The 19,661-nt window shown below is 35.0% G+C and overlaps 2 protein-coding genes across 2 annotated transcripts; both read right to left on the bottom strand.

Moving 5' to 3' along the window:
• Positions 1 to 1,743: 1,743 nt before the first annotated feature.
• On the bottom strand, positions 1,744 to 7,803 carry LOC140976624 (aconitate hydratase, cytoplasmic). The gene is made up of 19 exons (XM_073440870.1): positions 7,783 to 7,803; positions 7,325 to 7,485; positions 7,150 to 7,242; positions 6,127 to 6,312; positions 5,764 to 5,925; positions 5,299 to 5,443; positions 5,087 to 5,229; positions 4,934 to 4,990; positions 4,764 to 4,843; positions 4,609 to 4,684; positions 4,167 to 4,352; positions 4,019 to 4,086; positions 3,821 to 3,939; positions 3,618 to 3,739; positions 3,256 to 3,354; positions 2,701 to 3,180; positions 2,469 to 2,567; positions 2,093 to 2,335; positions 1,744 to 1,883 (listed from the first exon to the last, which is right to left on the bottom strand). The coding sequence occupies exons 3-19, from the start codon at positions 7,201 to 7,203 to the stop codon at positions 1,815 to 1,817; spliced, it is 2,388 nt and encodes a 795-aa protein (XP_073296971.1). The 5' UTR covers positions 7,204 to 7,242; positions 7,325 to 7,485; positions 7,783 to 7,803; the 3' UTR covers positions 1,744 to 1,814.
• Positions 7,804 to 16,434: 8,631 nt separating this feature from the next.
• LOC140976614 (uncharacterized) lies at positions 16,435 to 19,422 on the bottom strand. The gene is made up of 5 exons (XM_073440858.1): positions 19,160 to 19,422; positions 18,578 to 18,720; positions 18,316 to 18,445; positions 17,471 to 17,662; positions 16,435 to 16,813 (listed from the first exon to the last, which is right to left on the bottom strand). The coding sequence occupies exons 1-5, from the start codon at positions 19,352 to 19,354 to the stop codon at positions 16,604 to 16,606; spliced, it is 870 nt and encodes a 289-aa protein (XP_073296959.1). The 5' UTR covers positions 19,355 to 19,422; the 3' UTR covers positions 16,435 to 16,603.
• Positions 19,423 to 19,661: the final 239 nt, after the last annotated feature.

The following is a 19,661-nucleotide window of genomic DNA, read 5'->3' as shown; positions in this document are numbered from 1 at the left end:
TGGAGTTTCTTCACAATTTCTTTGACTTTCAGGTAACGAAGATTCCATGAAAATAGGCATAATGAGCTAACAATTATTTGAAAAAAAGTTAACCAAATTAAAAATTTCTAATCGAGATCAGATGTATTGGCAGAGCAACGCTTGCACGATGAGGAAAAATAAAACAGTGTAAAAATAATGAACTCCCTACAACTACACGACCCAATATCTATAGTTTTACCACTCTTTATATGAAACATGAATAGCAGAGTCATTTAAGTAGTAAGTCTCTTGTCACGGATCTTTATTCGTGAGACTCGAGAAACCAATTGGTGTTCATGAGAGAGAGCCGGTTTTCATCTACCGCATTGGTCTGACTCGAGCATTCTGCTTGTGAGAGCCATTTGTCATGGATCCTTTGGAGCTCGCCATTTTCTGAGAAATAGAGCACAAAATCTATGGCCAGTGGCAAATCCCTTTGGAACACCCTTCTACAGGACCGAAGGTTTGATGCTATCAATAGTTAATAGTACAAATCTCATTGTGTTTCAATCATTTTGCCACACACAAAAACTCTTGTGAGACGGTCTCACGGATCAATTTCGTGGGTCGAATCTTTTATTTAGATCATCCATTAAAAAGTATTACTTTTTATGCTAAGAATATTACTTTTTATTGTGAATATCGGTATGGTTGACATGTCTCACATATAAAAATCTTGTGAGAACTGTGACGGTCTCACAATAGGTTTATTCTTTGCCACATTAGCAGTCAGATAAGATAGAAGGGACAATTGATGCTACCCAAAAATTTTGTTTTCACAGGGAATTTACATAATACAAATAGAATAATGAGATCCACCAATATCACAATTTGGACAAGGATTGATGAACCCTGACCCAAATTACAAATATATTTACAAATCCCCAACCACTCTTTGTGACACCTGTCCCACAATACTGAACTCGCACTTTGTGGTGGACAAGAACAGCTTACACTTACGTATTTTTGCACCTTAAAGTCTTGTATTCAATAAAACATTCAATAAAAAGCATTTATTTTATTACGTTACAAGGTAAGATACAGCGTATTGGGAAATGCGAATAGCGTCAACTTCACATTTATAACATGTCGTGTGCTCTTCCCAAACACGTCTTAATAATTATTGTTATGGCATCCGAGGTGTTTATATAATAATAACTAGCATCATTTTACACGTGCGTATATATGACAAGATTTTTTTGGTATTAAGTAATTTTTTGGTATTATATTTATATAAGAAAAAATCCAAAAGTGCAGATGAAAATAAAAAAATATGTTGTTGAGATTTTTTAGTTTCCAATAAAAAACATCGTCTTAAATTTTGGACTTCAATGTCAAATTGACTAAAGTCATATATTTGTATTGAGATATTTTTATTGAAATATGATAGCTATAAATGAACTGAAGATTTACTAAAAAAAACTGTTCACAAACACTGTATTACAGAATTTCTAAAGGGTCAGATCCGAGCCGAACTCTCTTTATAACCAACATCTAGGAGAACAATAATCAGAAATGAGTTCCCACATGGACCGCATAAAATAACAACCTTGTAGCCATCCCAAATACAACAGCACGGTTGTCTTTTTCTCTTCACAGAAAATTTTAATCTACGTTATTATTATTCTTTTTATTACAAGACGACTCACTTTTCTCGTGCCCTTTCCCTTTCTTTACTCAAGAATGTAATGAAAAACTCTAGTTAAAGGGATACTAAAAAAATAAAATGTATTTTCAAAGTTTTAAAAAGAAAGTAATGAAAAACCCCTTGGTGCCTAATGGAGCATGCTTCCTTACTGCTTACTGAGCTGTCGAATCACGTATGGAAGGATGCCGCCATGGTTGAAGTAAGCTAACTCAACCTAAAAGATGAATTACATGTGTATCAAAATCACATTTTGAAAACATGCAAATACAAACTTTCTTTCAAACTCGCACATTGCCCATTAAGTTCGCTTTTTGTCTTGCAACTTACCACGAAAGTTAACTTTTCTTAAAGAGTTTACACCTGATTTTAAAACTTAGGAAAAAAAATCAAGACCTAAAAGAAAGACCAGTATGAGGGAGTCACCTCAGTGTCGAAACGGACAGTGCAAGTGAACTGTTTTCCATTGTCAGTACAAACAGTGACATCTTGGCCAGGGCGGATTTCAGATATGTTGGTAGTAAGATCAATATTGTAACGTTCTTGCCCTGTCAATCCTAATGCGTCCGTGTCCTCACCAGGCTTGAAGCATAGGGGAATAATGCCCATCCCTACAAGATTGCTTCTATGAATTCTTTCAAAACTTTTAGCAATCACAGCTTTGACTCCCTGTTATACATGATAGTCCATTAGTCTATTTGTTTATTTTATACGACCTTTTCTCAGTTTCCTATCAGGGAAGTGTGAAGAAAGGGAACAATAAAACGTGAACCACAAGGACACAGACAGAAGGTAGACTCACCAACAACATGGGTCCCTTGGCCGCCCAATCACGAGAGCTTCCACTTCCATACTCTGCTCCAGCCAAAATTACAGTGTCCTGTCCGGCAGATTTGTATCTCTGGAAAGTTGTGATTTTGTCAAAATGTATTAGGATCAAGTGCAGAGCTCGAGGATTTGTAATTATCGATATAATATAATATCAAAGAAAAAATATCTTCCATGTCTAATGTAAAAAAGGCCGAAAATATTACCATTGCAGCATCGAAAACATACAACTTTTCCCCAGTGGGAACGTGAATTGTCTTTGGTCCAACTTCCCCATTCAATAACTTGTTAACAATACGAATATTTGCAAAAGTCCCTCTAGCCATTATTTCATCATTACCACGTCGACTGCCATAGGAATTGAAATCCTTCCGATCACCTCCACGCTCAATGAGAAACTTGGCTGCCGGGCTATCTTTGTGGATGCTCCCAGCTGGTGAGATGTGATCTGTTGTAATACTATCTCCAAAGTTCAGTAAGCAGTAGGCATCTTTTACTCCATGTGGGCCGGGAGGATCCATGGTCATATTCTTGAAATACGGCGGCTCATGGATGTAAGTAGAACTTGGATCCCACGAGTAAAGTTTTGAAGTGGGCAAGGATAACTGGTTCCACATGGGGTTCCCCTCGGTGATGGCCTCGTATGTAGTCTTGAACATTTCAGGCAATACACTGGACTGAACCACCTATAAGACAATCCTTTCATAAGGCTGGAGCACAGTTTTCAAAAAAATTCAAGATCAAATATTATATTTAAATACCTCAGCGACTTCTTCAGTTGAAGGCCAGATATCCTTGAAGTATACAACTTTCCCGTCCTTGCCAACACCAATTGGCTCTCGGTCAAAGTCGATATCAACCTGCCAGGAGGTCAACCCAATACCATGACCATGTATTAATCATTACAATCCTATAACCAACTCATGATGCTAGGAAGTAGGAAGTATAATTGCATGTCTTTTTTAAGTTGAATACAGATGAGAAATCAGTTTATTATTCTGATATTGGACAAAATATGGGGTTGATCTTCGTTTCTCCAGTCTTGAATGTTAATAGGAACTCTATTAGTCACAGGGTTACACAAATCATAAATAAATGCAATAAGTTTGAATCAAACACCAACCGTTCCAGCAAGGGCATATGCAACCACTAGAGGAGGTGAAGCAAGGTAGTTTGCTCTAGTCAATGGGTGGACACGGCCCTCGAAGTTACGATTTCCAGAAAGAACAGCTGCAGCAACAATGTCTGCAGAACACAACCACATCTTGATAATTAGTTGACATGCAAAAAGTACCAAGTAAGAGAGTATCATGGATTTCAACGTACCGTTTTCTGATATAGCAGCTCCAACTGATTCATCAAGTTCTCCAGAATTGCCAATGCATGTTGTGCAGCCATATCCCACAATATTGAAGCCTTGCTGATTAAAATATTTTTGTAGCCCACTGCAACATCCAGAGAAGCAATACTTAATTGTGTTATTTGACCAACTTTTTCCTTAAAACATAAAGAAACATACAATACCTCTGCTGCAAGTATTTCGTAACAACTCCAGAGCCTGGAGCAAGGCTTGTCTTCACCCATGGTTTTACCTAGATTATCATCATGAGGTTAGCATTCAAAACAAGTGCCTGACCGAATAAACAGCTCATCTTGTGATTAAACTATGAACCTGAAGACCAAGCTCGCAAGCCTTTTTGGCGACAAGGCCTGCCCCAAGCATGACACTAGGGTTTGATGTGTTTGTACAGCTCGTGATAGCAGCAATCACAACACTACCATGCTTAAGCTCTGCCGGCTGACCATGGAATGAAAATTTTGCCACCTTTTCTTGTGCTTCCTTTGGTACAGCAAAACCCTACATCACAGTCAGATAGACACACTAACTTTTTGATATTTCGACAGGATTGGCTTCTTTCATGTTATTTCAAAGCCAGAATAGAGCGCTTAACTCACAATCCACCAACAAGCAACAACACAAACCATAAATAGATCAATGTGAAGAGTGACCTTTAGAAAAATAGGAAAAAAATTGATTCTAGCTTGAAAAAAGTTACTGAGTTTCTAAAACAATGAACTCAAAGCAAATAAATTTTAATCCTTTTAATCCTCACCTTGAATCCAACTTTATTATCAAGACAAGAATGCCAATCAGCTTTCATTTCTTTCAGAGGGACCCGATCATGAGGTCTGTAAGAAGCTACAATTAGCTATACCCAAAATATGCAACTTTAAACCCGAGGGTGAGTAGAAAACTCCTGTCACAAACCTCTTTGGCCCTGACATACATGGTTCAACATCTGCCAAGTCTAATTCTAAGTAAGATGAGTACACTCTTTCTTGTTGAGGCTGACATGCAGAAAAAATAAAAAATACGTCAGATGAAACCAAGAATTGACAATGCACCAAGTAATCTTTTCGATCAATGCTAAGCCCTACTTCATTGTAATCCACAAACATCCTGTTTGCACGCAGATAACCTTCTATCATTGCCACCTGAATGTACAAAAGAGGTTTTTGCTGATATAAGTATGGAGAAACAGAATGGGAGAATCATTTCTTAATAATTTTATGAAAATAAAATATGCTTACAGTTTCATCGCTTCTCCCTGTTAACTTGAGGTATTGTAAAGTTACATGATCTACAGGGAAGAACCCCATTGTAGCACCATATTCCGGAGACATGTTTGCAATGGTAGCTCTGTCAGCTAACGATATTTTACCCACACCCTCACCTGAACACAGTTACACATGGAATCACGTAATTTATCCTCTATGGAACAAACATCACGAATGAAAGTTACCATAGAATTCGACAAATTTTCCAACAACACCGTGCTTCCTTAGCATTTGTGTGACAGTTAAAACTAAGTCAGTCGCAGTGACACCATTTAGTAATTTCCCAGATAATTTGAATCCAACAACTCCGGGTAATACCATGCTCATAGGCTGTAAAAACATATAATAGCATTAGCCACACATTGCAGAAAGCACTAAATACAAGTTTCAGCATAACTGAAGAGCGATATTTATTCCCATGATCCCATAGTCAAGCTAATGCAAAGGTAAACTTCCAAAATCTTTATTTTGCACATTGAGAGGCCTTTGAAAAATATGGGGCTAAAGAAGGGTAGTTACTGAACAATAAAGTACCACTGTTAAGGGAGTACGACATGAAAAACACGACAGTTTGCACCGATTTTCCACGAAGTACAGACTAGTATTTTATTGAGTTTTAAAACTATGCACTATTTTTTTACAGGTAGTACCTGGCCAAGCATAGCAGCCTCTGCTTCAATACCTCCAACCCCCCAACCAGCAACTCCTAAACCATCAATCATGGTGGTGTGAGAATCAGTCCCGACCACGCTATCAGGGTAGAGTAAGCCCTCAGTGCTGAAGACAACTCGACCAAGATATTCAAGATTGACCTAAACAAAGAAACAACCTCTCATTAACTTGTCTGTTATCAACTCAAATCACAAAGGCAAAACATGACCTCTATTAAAATCCTTTTTTTCCACAAGAGAAAACGGTTGTACAAATGAAAATTTGAGGAAAATCTGATATATGATATTTCAATGACGTCAAATTGCTTAAATCTTAATGCTATTATATTTATGCTATAATACCTGGTGCACGATACCAGAACCTGGTGGAACAACAAGCATATTGTGGAAAGCAGTAGATCCCCACTTAAGGAAAGCAAATCTCTCCTTGTTCCTCTGAAATTCAAGCTCCATATTTGCTTGAACAGCATTTTCAGACCTGGCAACGTCAACTTGAACAGAGTGGTCAATAACAAGGTCAACAGGAACCTGCAAGCACCAAGGATATCGGAATCAGAAGCCATAGTGATAGTAGATGGACACACCAGTGAGCAAGCAACAGGAGGGTTGTGATATTAGTTTAACAAGGACTGTTCCAAACTAAAATAGTCTGAAATTAGTAAATTACCCAAAGTTATCTAAATTAACACAGGAAAAAGAATGCCTGGAATATGATTTTACTAAAAATGAAACCAACAAATAGAGTATTGAACTTGCGCAGAAAATTCAGTCCATGGACAAGGAGGCCATCAAATGTCTTAGCACAATTCTAGCATGACCTTTTTCTCGTTTAGAACCACAATGTAATTTATGAGAATCATTTCAACTACATCTTTTTAAAACTTCTCCAATTCCAGTTTCATATTGTTTGAATAAGAACTGCTCCAGCAATACAAATTTGCATGAACAAGGGAGTTAGGCCTGCTCCCATTCTACACCAACAGTAAATGTTCCTGGATAAAAGGGATAACAGTTAGCCCAAGTCCAGACCAAACAATCCCCAACTACAACGTTGGCTGATGGATTCCCAAGATAGATATACAAGGTCCACATGTCAACACAACATATTCTCGTCAGCAACTATCAGGTAGAGCAAGATAAAATTCCTTGACAGGTTAAGAGGACACGCAATCTTAGAAAGTATCCATTTGGGAACAAGACAACTATAAATATATGTCTTAGGAGCCAATTTTAAATAACAGTTGAGCTAGAATCACTTCTGTGCACAGAAATAAAAAAAGATTCAGTATGGAGAAATCTACTGAGCACGAATTCCAATATCTAGTAACCCAAAGAGAATACAAACCAGTGCAACATTGTGCATACCAATGGATTGATCTTGTTTGAATCACTGCCAATCTTGTTCATCGCATCACGCATACAAGCAAGGTCAACCACAGCAGGTACACCAGTGAAATCCTAGGAATAAAACAAACAAGATCAGATGAAAACAGCATGGTTGTCATAATAGAAGCCAACATACTGCAATTAAAACCAGTACCTGGAGAAGTACACGGGCAGGTTTGAAAGGAATCTCAACTAGCTTTGGGGAAGTATTTTTCCAGTCAATAATCTTCTCAACATCCTCCTTTGTAACTTGGAAGCCATCACAATTACGTATAGCTGATTCAAGAAGGATTCTGATGGAGTACGGAAGCTTATCTACAGCATAAGAATAATCCCAATAAATGATATAATATCAAAGAAAACATTAGGTGTGAATATTTGAAATATGTAGAAAAAGCATTGAAAAGAATAACATATATATGCTATAAAAAACGAGCAGATATTGTAAACATTTTGAGAATGCAAAAGAACAGCACCAGACAGAAATATGTTATACTTTAACATCTAAAATTTTGAGTTCAATATAACAGCAACACAAAACTTTGAAGGATTTGAAATCCAATCTAAAAGCTTTAACAGATAGGAAACCAATGTCACATTAAAAATAATTACCAATCCTTGGATCATTTAGGGCGGGNAAAAAAAAAAAAAAAAAAAAAGTACGAGTATTTAAAATCTACATGATGTAACAAGTTCGACAATCGATTTAATTTATCTAATATTTATGGTCTAAACACGAAAGTGATCTCAATGATTTTGCAACTAAACAAGACTAGGAACTCTATCCTTCAATCTCCCAACTTCTAACCGTGGAAAAAAAATGCCACCAAAAATAATGAAGAAGAAAAAGTGGTTATAGAACAGATTAACCGAATTCAGTACAACCCCTAAAGTAAACATAACTAAAAATCCCGATGAGAATCAACTTCTATCACATATGATGAAAAACATAAACCAATCATACGTCAATCTCAAAAGTCACCGCTCCTACCATGGCAGACGAGGACAGGTTTAAAATATTCGCTTCGAATTAAGAAAAATAATAATAATCAATTATTTAAACTGTACGTGTAAATTTGTTAAACGTAACTTTCATCCCCTTCATCATTTCAACCAACGGAATAGCTAATAACTATCCGCACCTGATTCTATGATACTTAAAGCTAATTCCCGCCATACCTTCTGTTAAATGTCTATTACTATTAACATAAGGGGTGCCATTAGATCAACGTAACATGACATGTCGAAGAGTTCCATTTGATCACATTCTTGAAAATCAAAAGGATGAATGTCATCGAACGGCAGCTGGAATACAAAACTAAGCCCAGAAACTTTAATCGTTGCATATGATTGGTACACAACAACACAAATAGTAGAACACAAACCCATCGTAGCGATCTTGCGATGAAGTAAAGTTGAGNTATTAGTTTTATAGATATAAATATGAAAATATATAGTTACAATATTATGAATTATTTTTTGTAAATATTATGTCATACTAGGTATGACACTAGNAGGCGATTTCCAGTCACCATGGCTCCACCTTGGCACAGACCTGAAAGATCGGCAGTATTGACTCACACCAGAACCAAAATTCCCACCACTATGATTAAAATTCGAAATGGGATTGTTGGATAAGGTCTTAAAAAGCCTTTTCCCAGCCGCGGAAGCAGTCGAAGAGGAAGATGAAGCGTGGGAGGAAGCTCTTCTCAGAAGCGTAGAAGTCCCAGAGGCAATATACATGATTATATACGGATCACATTCGATTCAATACCCAGAAAAAACAAAACAAAATCATGCAATAATTAAAGGATCGGGAGGTGACGACAACGGAGGAATGGCGTTTTTAGTGGGGTGGAGAAATAGAGTCTAGGGTTGTGTGCCAGCCATGCTTTTGTCTCTCGGGCAGGCAGTGATTATGAAGAATGAACAAAATAATAGGTACGTCCCCTCTTTGTATCACGATATTTTTTATATAAAATAAATCATGAAATTGATTTATTGAATCGCCTCATGAAATTGATTTATGTTAAATTGTGCTCTATGTGTTATCTCCAAATAAGTGAGTAATGTATTATATTTATCACAAAAACTCATGCGAGACGGTCTCACGGGTCAATTTTGTGAAACGTATATTTTATATGAGTCATCCACGAAAAAATATTATTTTTTATGTCAAATATATTAATTTTTATTGTAAATATGAATAAGATTGATCTGTCTCACAAATAGTCTTATGAAACACCTATTCTATATTTATAGTATAATAATTTATGGGTCTAACTCGATCTCGACTTTTGAATTTTGGATATATATAATAGGGTGAGAATCTGTACAAGTGGAATTTGTTGAAAAATTATTTAAAAATATGAAAAATATTTGTGTTGAAAATGTGAATGTTGAATGTTGAAAATTAGGTAAAATTAGGTGTTGAATATTGAAAATTAGTGTGTGATGATGATGGTAATGATGTATTTTATTTTTGGATTATTTGTAAAAATTTTCTATAAATAGATCTCTCATTTGTGAAGAAAATCACAATTGAGTTGAGAGAAAAATATTATAAAGTGTGTAGTGTATAATTTTAAGAGTTTGAGATTTTTACTTTTTACCGTAAATTTTTACTTTTTCACAACACGTTATCAGCACGAAGCTCTAAAAGTCCTCCATATTTTTCCAAGCTCCGAACAGAAGAAAAAGGTAATAAAAGTAATAATATTTATTTTACTGTTATTTATTTATTGTTTATATATGTAATATATAATATAATGTTATTGTTAGAAATAATAAAAATAATTTTTTCAAAAACTTGTTATAAATCCTGGGAGGATGTTAAGACGACATCCCACACTCCCGGTAAGGGATACGACAAGTATAAAAGCCTATAAGGTTTTTTAAACAAAATAACTTATGACACCTAATTATAATAATGTGATATGATATACATAATTATTTAAATATGACTAATATTATATACACCATATTATTACCATAAAATTATACAAATACATACATTTATTTTCTTATACACCAACGGTAATAAACGGTAACAAAACGGCTAGTTTTTGCTCTATAAATACAATCTCACAAATACATTCAATCACTCCAACTTTCTCTTCTTCTCTAAAAATTATTCTTCATCAAATTTTCGAAGAAAAAAAGAAGATGGCTTTCACGAGGTTATTTTTAATTATTTTGGTTATCATACTCACCAGTCTTGTATTTATCGGAGAATATCCTCCTCGTGTGTTTTCTTTATTTTTACGAATACTTGTACTTGTTGTTTATCCATTACTTTGTATTGCAATATTCATTAACTAATAAAATGCATCGTAATTTTTAGTACCACCATGGCAAACTTGGCAAAGCTCGAATTCATCGCTCTTGATATTACTGGGAAAAACTATATGCCATGGACTCTTGATGTAGAAATGCATCTTGAGTCATTGGGTCTAAGCGAGACCATTAAAGAAAATGGTATATCTTCATCACAAGAAAAAGCAAAAGCTATAATATTTTTACGACGACACCTTGATGAAGGTTTAAAATGTGAATATCTCATCGAAAAAGATCCCATGGCTCTGTGGAAAGGATTAAAAGAGAGATTTGAACATATAAGGGAAGTTATACTTCCGACCGCCCGTGATGAATGGAATATGTTAAGATTCCAAGACTTTAAAAAAGTCAGTGATTACAATTCAGCGATGTATAGAATAATCTCGCAGTTAAAATTTTGTGGACATGAGGTTACAGAATCGGAAATGCTTGAAAAAACATTTTCCACGTTTCACGCATCAAATATAACACTACAGCAACAATATAGAGTACGTGGATTTGCGAGATATTCTGAACATATCACCTGTCTTCTTGTGGCGGAAAAGAACAACGAGCTATTAATGAGAAATCATCAGTCCCGACCCACTGGATCAACAGCATTTCCAGAAGTAAATGCTGTAAGTAAAAATGAATTTAAACCTGGAAACCAAAATCAAATTCAAAGACAAGGTTTTGGTCGAGGTCGAGGTCGAGGTCATGGACGTGAACGTGGACGAGGAAGTGGTCGTGGTCGTGGACGCGGACGCGGCCCTGGTTTTGAAAATAATCGAGATAGTTATTTCTATAACTCATCTCAAAATAACGTCTCAAACCATCCACAGAAAAGGCATCAAGAAAACATGAGTGTTAATGAAAATCACTCGAAAAGATTTGAAAGTTCTTATTTCAGATGCGGCACTCCAGGACATTGGTCTCGTATTTGTCGAGCACCTGAGCACCTTTGCAAGCTCTATAAAGAATCGATAAAGGGGAAAGAAAAAGAGACCAACTTCACTGAACGAAGTGACCGTTTGAGTGATTCAACTCATTTTGATGCTGCTGATTGTATGAATGATTTCTCTGGAAATGATCAATATGTTGGTGGGATAGAAATGAACAATATTGATGCTGCAGATTTTCTCAATGATTTCTCTGAAAATGAATAATATAGTGGTAGAATATAAATGTACAATAATTTATTTTCCATGTATTTATATGATTNTTCCCAGACTTTCAATGATTATTGTATGTCTATGGGAATCATTGTTGAGCATCCTGTTGCTCATGTACATACTCAAAATGGATTGGCTGAATCATTGATTAAACGTCTGCAAATGATTGCTAGACCAATGATTATGAAAACAAAGCTCCCTATTTCTATATGGGGACATGCAATTTTACATGCTGCTTCATTAATTCGCATCAGACCAAGTGCATATCATAAATACTCCCCATTGCAGCTTGCATTTGGTAAAGAACCAGACATTTCTCATCTGAGAATTTTTGGATGTATGGTGTATGTGCCTATTGCACCACCTCAACGAAAGAAAATGGGACCTCAAAGAAAGATTGGAATTTATATTGGTTATGATAGTCCATCGATCATTCGATATCTTGAACCACAGACAGGCGACGTGTTCACAGCACGTTTTGCTGATTGTCATTTTAATGAGGAAATCTTCCCAATGTTAGGGGGAGAACAGAAACATACCGAAAAAGAAATTACATGGTATGTATCATCATTGTTACATCTGGATCCAAGAACAAAACAATGTGAAAAAGATGTACAGCAAATTGTGCACTTGCAAAGAATAGCAAATCAAATACCAGATGCATTTGCAGACACAAAAGGGGTAACTAAATCATATATACATGCTGCAAATGCCCCTGCTCGAATTGAAATTCCGAAGAAACAAATTGAAGATAGTCATGATGTCATTAAACGCCTGAAGCGTGGAAGGCCAGTTGGTTCCAAGGATAAAAATCCTCGAAAAAGAAAATTCATAGAGAAACACAATGATCACAAAATAGAGAATGATGTTCCTGAAGAAACACATAATGATCACAAAATAGAGAATGATGTTCCTGAAGAAACACATGATGATGAAAATGTTTTGTCAGAACCACAAACTGACGAGAATCATGAAATCTCTATCAATTATATTAATACTGGAAAAATATGGAACCGAAAAGATATAGAAGAAATTGATGATATATTTTCTTATAATGTGGCAATCGACATCATAAATGATAATGAAGATCATGAACCAAAATCTTTTGGTGAATGTAAAAATCGGCAGGATTGGATAAAATGGAAAGATGCCATCCAGGTTGAATTGGATTCGCTAAATAAACGTAATGTTTTTGGACCTATAGTCCTTACACCTGAAGGTGTAAAACCTGTTGGATACAAATGGGTTTTTATTCGAAAGCGAAATGAGAAAAATGAAATAGTAAGATATAAAGCTCGACTTGTTGCACAAGGTTTTTCTCAAAGGCCTGGAATTGATTATGAAGAAACGTATTCTCCTGTGATGGATGCAATTACGTTTCGGTATTTGATTAGCTTGGCAGTATCTGAAAATTTAGAAATGCGTCTTATGGATGTTGTTACAGCCTACTTATATGGATCACTTGATAGTAATATATATATGAAAATCCCTGAAGGATTTAAGATGCCTGAAGCACAAAGTTCAAAACCCAGAGAATGTTATTCTGTGAAATTACTAAGATCATTATATGGGTTGAAGCAATCCGGCAGAATGTGGTATAATAGGCTAAGTGATCACTTGATGAAAAAGGGATATGTAAATAATTCAATATGCCCTTGTGTTTTCATTAAGAAAACAACATCCGGATGCGTAATTATTGCTGTATATGTTGATGATTTAAACATCATTGGAACAAATAAGGAAATTCAAGAAGTTGTGTCATACTTGAAAGAAGAATTTGAAATGAAGGATCTTGGAAAAACCAAGTATTGTCTGGGTTTACAAATTGAACAAAAAGAATGTGGAATATTTGTTCACCAGACAAATTATACAGAAAAGATCCTTAAACGTTTTAATATGGACAAATCAAATCCTTTAAGTACTCCAATGGTTGTTAGATCATTAAACATAGAAAAGGATCCATTCCGTCCATGTGAAGATGATGAAGATATTCTTGGTCCAGAAGTACCATATCTAAGTGCTATCGGTGCCCTTATGTATCTTACAAATTGTACAAGGCCTGATATATCTTTTGCCGTAAATTTATTGGCAAGATTTAGCACATATCCAACAAAGAGACATTGGAACGGAATTAAACATATATTCCGTTATCTACGAGGAACGACAGACTTGGGACTTTTGTATTCAAAAGATGCTAATCCAAGTATAATTGGTTATGCCGATGCTGGATACTTATCTGATCCACACAAAGCACGTTCTCAAACTGGATATGTATTTACTCGTGGAGGCACTGCAATTTCTTGGCGTTCACAGAAACAAACACTTGTAACAACTTCATCAAATCATGCCGAGATTATTGCACTACATGAAGCAAGCCGTGAATGTGTGTGGTTAAAATCAATGACTCAACATATCCAAATCTCATGCGGATTATCATTCGACGAGAAGCCTGTGATACTATATGAAGATAATGCTGCATGTGTTGCTCAAATGAAAGAAGGATACATAAAAAGCGACAGAACTAAACATATTCCTCCTAAGTTCTTCGCATTCACCAAGGAGCTTGAGAAGAATAAATGTATTGATGTTCGTCACATTCAATCAAGTGAAAACTCATCAGATCTCTTCACAAAGGCACTTCCTACGACAATATTCAGAAAGCACATATATAATATTGGGATGCGCAATCTACGAAATTTGTGAAGAATTGTTCGTGTCAACATGAGGGGGAGTTTACGTGACTGCACTCTTTTTCCCTTACTATGGTTTTTATCCCAATGGGTTTTTCCTAGTAAGGTTTTTAACGAGGCAGTATAAAAACACGTAATGTATACAATCATTATGATCATCATCACAAGGGGGAGTGTTGAAAAATTATTTAAAAATGTGATAAATATTTGTGTTGAAAATGTGAATGTTGAATGTTGAAAATTAGGTAAAATTAGGTGTTGAATATTGAAAATTAGTGTGTGATGATGTAGGTAATGATGTATTTTATTTTTGGATTATTTGTAAAAATTTTCTATAAATAGATCTCTCATTTGTGAAGAAAATCACAATTGAGTTGAGAGAAAAATATTATAAAGTGTGTAGTGTGATAATTTTAAGAATTTGAGATTTTTACTTTTTACCGTAAATTTTTACTTTTTCACAACAGAATTAAGACATAATCTTTGTTAGATTCGTGAATGAGATTATAATACTATACAATGGGTTATAGGCCTGGGCTGTTCGTTGGCCATTATAGTTAGATTTCTTAACAAAACATTTTCTTCTATAAGTCCATAGTCTAAATAAATTTTTAGACATTGACCCAAACTCAATTGAATATTTACCTTTTACAAATGAAATTGGATTTTTACTTTTTATGAATTTTATTTGTACATTGACTTTTCAAAAAATTTAGCCACCATTTAATAGCTTCGACCTGGACGAGATGAGGTGAATGAAACTAATCTTTAGTATAGCTTGAGTCAAACATTAGACAAAATAAAGATGAATATTCAATATATGTTTTATCCTTCACACTAAGCGGTCTAGGGATCTTGGGATCTTACATTTGTCATTGTATCTACTTATTTTAAAGTATTTTAAATCTAATATAACTCAAATAATTACATATATTTAGGCCCAAAAGGGGGAAAAAGTAAATTTTTTTAAACAAAACGTGTTATTATCCATTTCAAAGGGAAAAAAAAGCGACATATACATAGATATAATTAGATGTACAACAAAGATGCATACAAAGAACAAACACAAAAACTCCTGTGAGACGGTCTCACGAGTCAATTTTGTGAAATATATGGGTCATCCACGAAAAAATATTACTTTTTACGTCAAATATATTAATTTTTATTGTAAATATGGGCATGAGTGATCCGTCTCACGAATAAAGATTATCCGTGAGACCGTATTATTAAATACTTACTCAAAAACAAAATCAGTGACGACCTTGAAATGGCATTCTTTGTTTTTATTTGAGTGGAAAAGGGCAACTTTACTTTGGCTTTTAGGGGGTCACAGGACATGGGATATTTTTGTAAGTTTGAAAGTTACACGAATCTCGAACATTTTAGTCGATTTCATCCTTTTATTCTTCCATGATGGATAAATAATATATTAAATTAAGTCTAATAAACGAATCTACTACAAATAAATTGCGACATAAAGTTTTTATGTAATGATTTGAGGTCGTAAAGGACATGATTGGAAGAAAATGAATTGATACAGAAATATATGTATAATTAATTGGTTTGAAATTTTAAAACAAATTTGATTATAATAATGTTATAAAATAAATTAATCTCACATATTGAATTATAACAGAAGTCAAAAAGGTTTTAAAAAAAAAGCCACTCAAAATTAGTCATCGTACACACATACGTTATTTCAATTGCGTATCTAAGAGTGAATATTTATCGATTCTAAAGATAGTGTCATAAGAGTGAATATTTATCGATTCTAAAGATAGTGTCGTAAAGATAACATGAAATTTCTCCGATATCATATATCAAGCTCTTCGGATGAAGACTCCAATTCAGATTAATTCCAAATTCAAATGATTAGGAAATAACGTATACTTTCTAAAAAAATGTCAACTTTACCTTTAGAAGTAAAAATGGCACTCTTGCTGCCAGAAAGAACTGCTAAGCAACGATGTCGTTTGCTTTCTCACCCATTTCAGACGAAGCCAAATACTACTCTTCCAATTTCCATAGCATAGATTATCAATAAATATAGANAAAAAAAAAAAAAAAAAAAAAAAAAAAAAAAAAAAAAAAAAACGAGCATTCAAGGAACTACAAGGATACGAACATAGGAGATCATCCAAACGGGTGTACCCGAAAAGGAAACAGGGTCCCCCCTTAGGCCAACTTCTTGTTCTTACAAATGAAGAGCAAGGCGGATTATTTCACACAAGGTGTCTAATCTTAAAACAGAACAGCTCAGAGAGACAAGAAGCTACTCATCCATGTGCGGAAACGGGTCCATGCAAGCTCGATTGCAGCGTCATCTTCATCCTTCAAGCCCATACTTTTTCTTCTCTGTTTTCCATCATCAGATTTGTTCATAAAGGCATGTGAAATTCCGGGATAAATGTGTACCTCGTGTGGAACTCCTGATGCCTTGAGCTTTTCTTCTAATGCTTTTCCAGTCTGTACATAAAAATAGTACACATACAGGTAAGATCCAGTTGCTGCCAGAAATATCCTACCGAGCCGGGTGTGGGGTACATCCAAAAAAAATTAAATAATTTTCATGTAAGCTCCCTTGCTCAGCCATGAGAAAAGAAATTAAAAAAAAAAAAAAAAGATTTCTTGGACTCTCCCCAGATAACCAGGACCTAAATACAGCACGACTTCCCACAACACCGGAATTAGGAAACCTGCAACATGTAAGAGATGGCTGTTTGCCCCGAAGACAAAGACAGCTAAAGCCAAACCTATCCTTTCATATAAAGACACATCATTACACTCTTTAATTACATCCAGTATCACTATATGAAAAGTTTGTTCAGCCAAATTAACCAGTAACTGGTGCAAATTCTAATGTATGACAAATTCACTAAAAGGATAACTTAAGTTTATTTTATTTTTCATTTTAAAGGGATGGAAATGTACCTGATTTACGTGAAAACCGTGAAGACACAAAATTCGATCCCAGTTAGATGGTTGCCTAGGTCTCAAGATGTCTATAACTAAAGCATTTCATCTTCAAAAAGATAAAAATTGTTTTCACAGCGAAAAGATTGGGCAGTCTTTGAGAAATTAAAAGAACAAATATGTTAACATACAGTGCAAGGATAACATTACCTTTACATCCGAAAATCCAACAAAATTGTCAAGTTCACCAAAATGAGCTTGCACTGGCGCCTTAGCATGGACAGGATCTGCAAGCTGTGAGGAAGGTACTCCATAAAAGGCTACAACTGCCTCAACCCCAGGGACCAACACAGAACTTGCAACAGCGAGAGCGCCACCCATGCAGAATCCTGTTACACCAATCTAGCAAAGCAAATATAATAAGTAAATGACAAGGGTTATTTCTTTTCAAACAAAAAAATAAGGATCATTAATGCAAAATTCACTATTGTTACATATCGATTTTCCATTAACTTGTCTATTGACAATGTTAACAGATACTTGAGTAAAAAGACTACATAACTTGTGCAATATAGTTAGCAACCAGCGCACACATTTCGAGTGTGCAAAATAGTGGCCACAGCAAACGCATCTCTGTGTGAGACACTCTGATCTTTTGGGTTCCACTGAGAGGGAAAACACTTATTGATTGAAAAATAAGTGATTGCAAACTCCAAAAAAGGAAAAACGAAACAATGTTTTAAAAAAAATCACTAAGAGATCATCACATTATATACAGGATACACTTATACATGAGCTTTACCAAGAAGCTGAAATTGCAATATTAGTGACAATAACTCAGTGAATACAAACCTTTTAAAGAAAAAGGATAATCAACAGAATAAATTCTTATTCTTGTTTAACCTAGCTCGATTGCAAACTCAAATTATAACAATTGCAGTGAACTACAAACTTACAAAAAGGTGCCCAACAATCAAATCTATACTTATGATAATATAAAATATTAATCCAGCACAGGAAATATATAGAAGAAACATCGAAAGATTATCAAGTACCTTTTGCGAACCATTTGCCTTCAGCCAGTTAACTGATGCTTCAATATCCTTCACAGCTCCTTGCCAATCAAGACCGTCCATTAAATGCTGTGCTTCTGCCACATCCAAACCAACCTTTCCTCGAAACAGACTAAATTCAACAAAAAGGATATGAAAAACACATCAATAATCAAATCAAACAGGAATAAATTATGACAAGAAAATGACAAATATCAGCAAAAAAATATCAAACCAAATTGCCAGATTGGATGCTATATCTTACTCTGGGATCAAAGTTTTATAGCCCGAATCAAACTGAGCAATCTTCTGGGCATGATTCTTGATTTCAAAATCAACGCCCCACCATTCTTGAAGCACAATAATGCCAGGAGCATCTTCTTTCCCAGTGACATAGGCATCAAATGCCTATTTGATCGATCGATTTCGCCAACAAGGAACATGCCAAAAACAAAAGAAAGTCAAAACAGATGCAAGACTATTTAGAAGCACAAAACGCAACCGTTACATAATTGACTGAACATCAATCACATGTCTATCAAAAAAATCAATGAAAATTATTTTCGCTTCAAGCATTTGAGGATCTTGTTCCCGCCATTTCAATCTGTTTCCTTATCATTCTCATTTTTCTTAGGGCTACTTCACTTGAAGTAAAATGAAAGCAAGGAATCTTGATAGATCAAAACCCTACAACGTATTAGCCTCCGAGATTCCAAAAGCTCATCACTCTCCATCCACTCATAAATAAAATGAAAACCCAGATAAATTAACTAAAAATCACACTAAACTAATCACGCGATTGAATGAAACTGCAGAAAAATCGACAAGCAGTAATAAGCATACTAACAACGTTGTCTCTCTGAATCTGGACTTTCTTGAATGGTGAAGAGGCGGCAGAGTCAGAAGCCATTGCTCGAACGTGACGAAAGGAACTGGAGAAAGCGAAACTGGTTCTCACAGTAGATAAAGACACCGGAGAGGAGTAGCTGAAGTTCCCAAGGAGCGATCTTGTGAAGAATCTCGAAGCACAAGAAGCTACCATCACTTCCACCTGTTTTGTTTTGCCCTTTAAAATTTTAAATTAAATGTGCCCATTGGGTTCCATTGAATCAAATATGCGCTTGAGGAACACTTGTCAAATTTGTAGAAAGATTGATTTCTTAAATATCTCTTTAGACGATCTTACAAATTTTTATTTGTGAGATTGATCAATCATACTGATATTCACAATAAAAAATAATACTCTTAACATAAAAAATAATATTTTTTTCATGGATGATCCAAATAAACGATCCGTCTCACAAAATACGACTCTTGAGAAAATTTCACACAAGTTTTTGCTTTTAAGA

This window comes from Primulina huaijiensis, chromosome 1 (genome assembly GCF_012295235.1).
Source record: "Primulina huaijiensis isolate GDHJ02 chromosome 1, ASM1229523v2, whole genome shotgun sequence".
Classification (NCBI taxonomy): Eukaryota; Viridiplantae; Streptophyta; class Magnoliopsida; order Lamiales; family Gesneriaceae; genus Primulina; species Primulina huaijiensis.
This window is presented reverse-complemented; position numbering and strand designations above follow the sequence as displayed.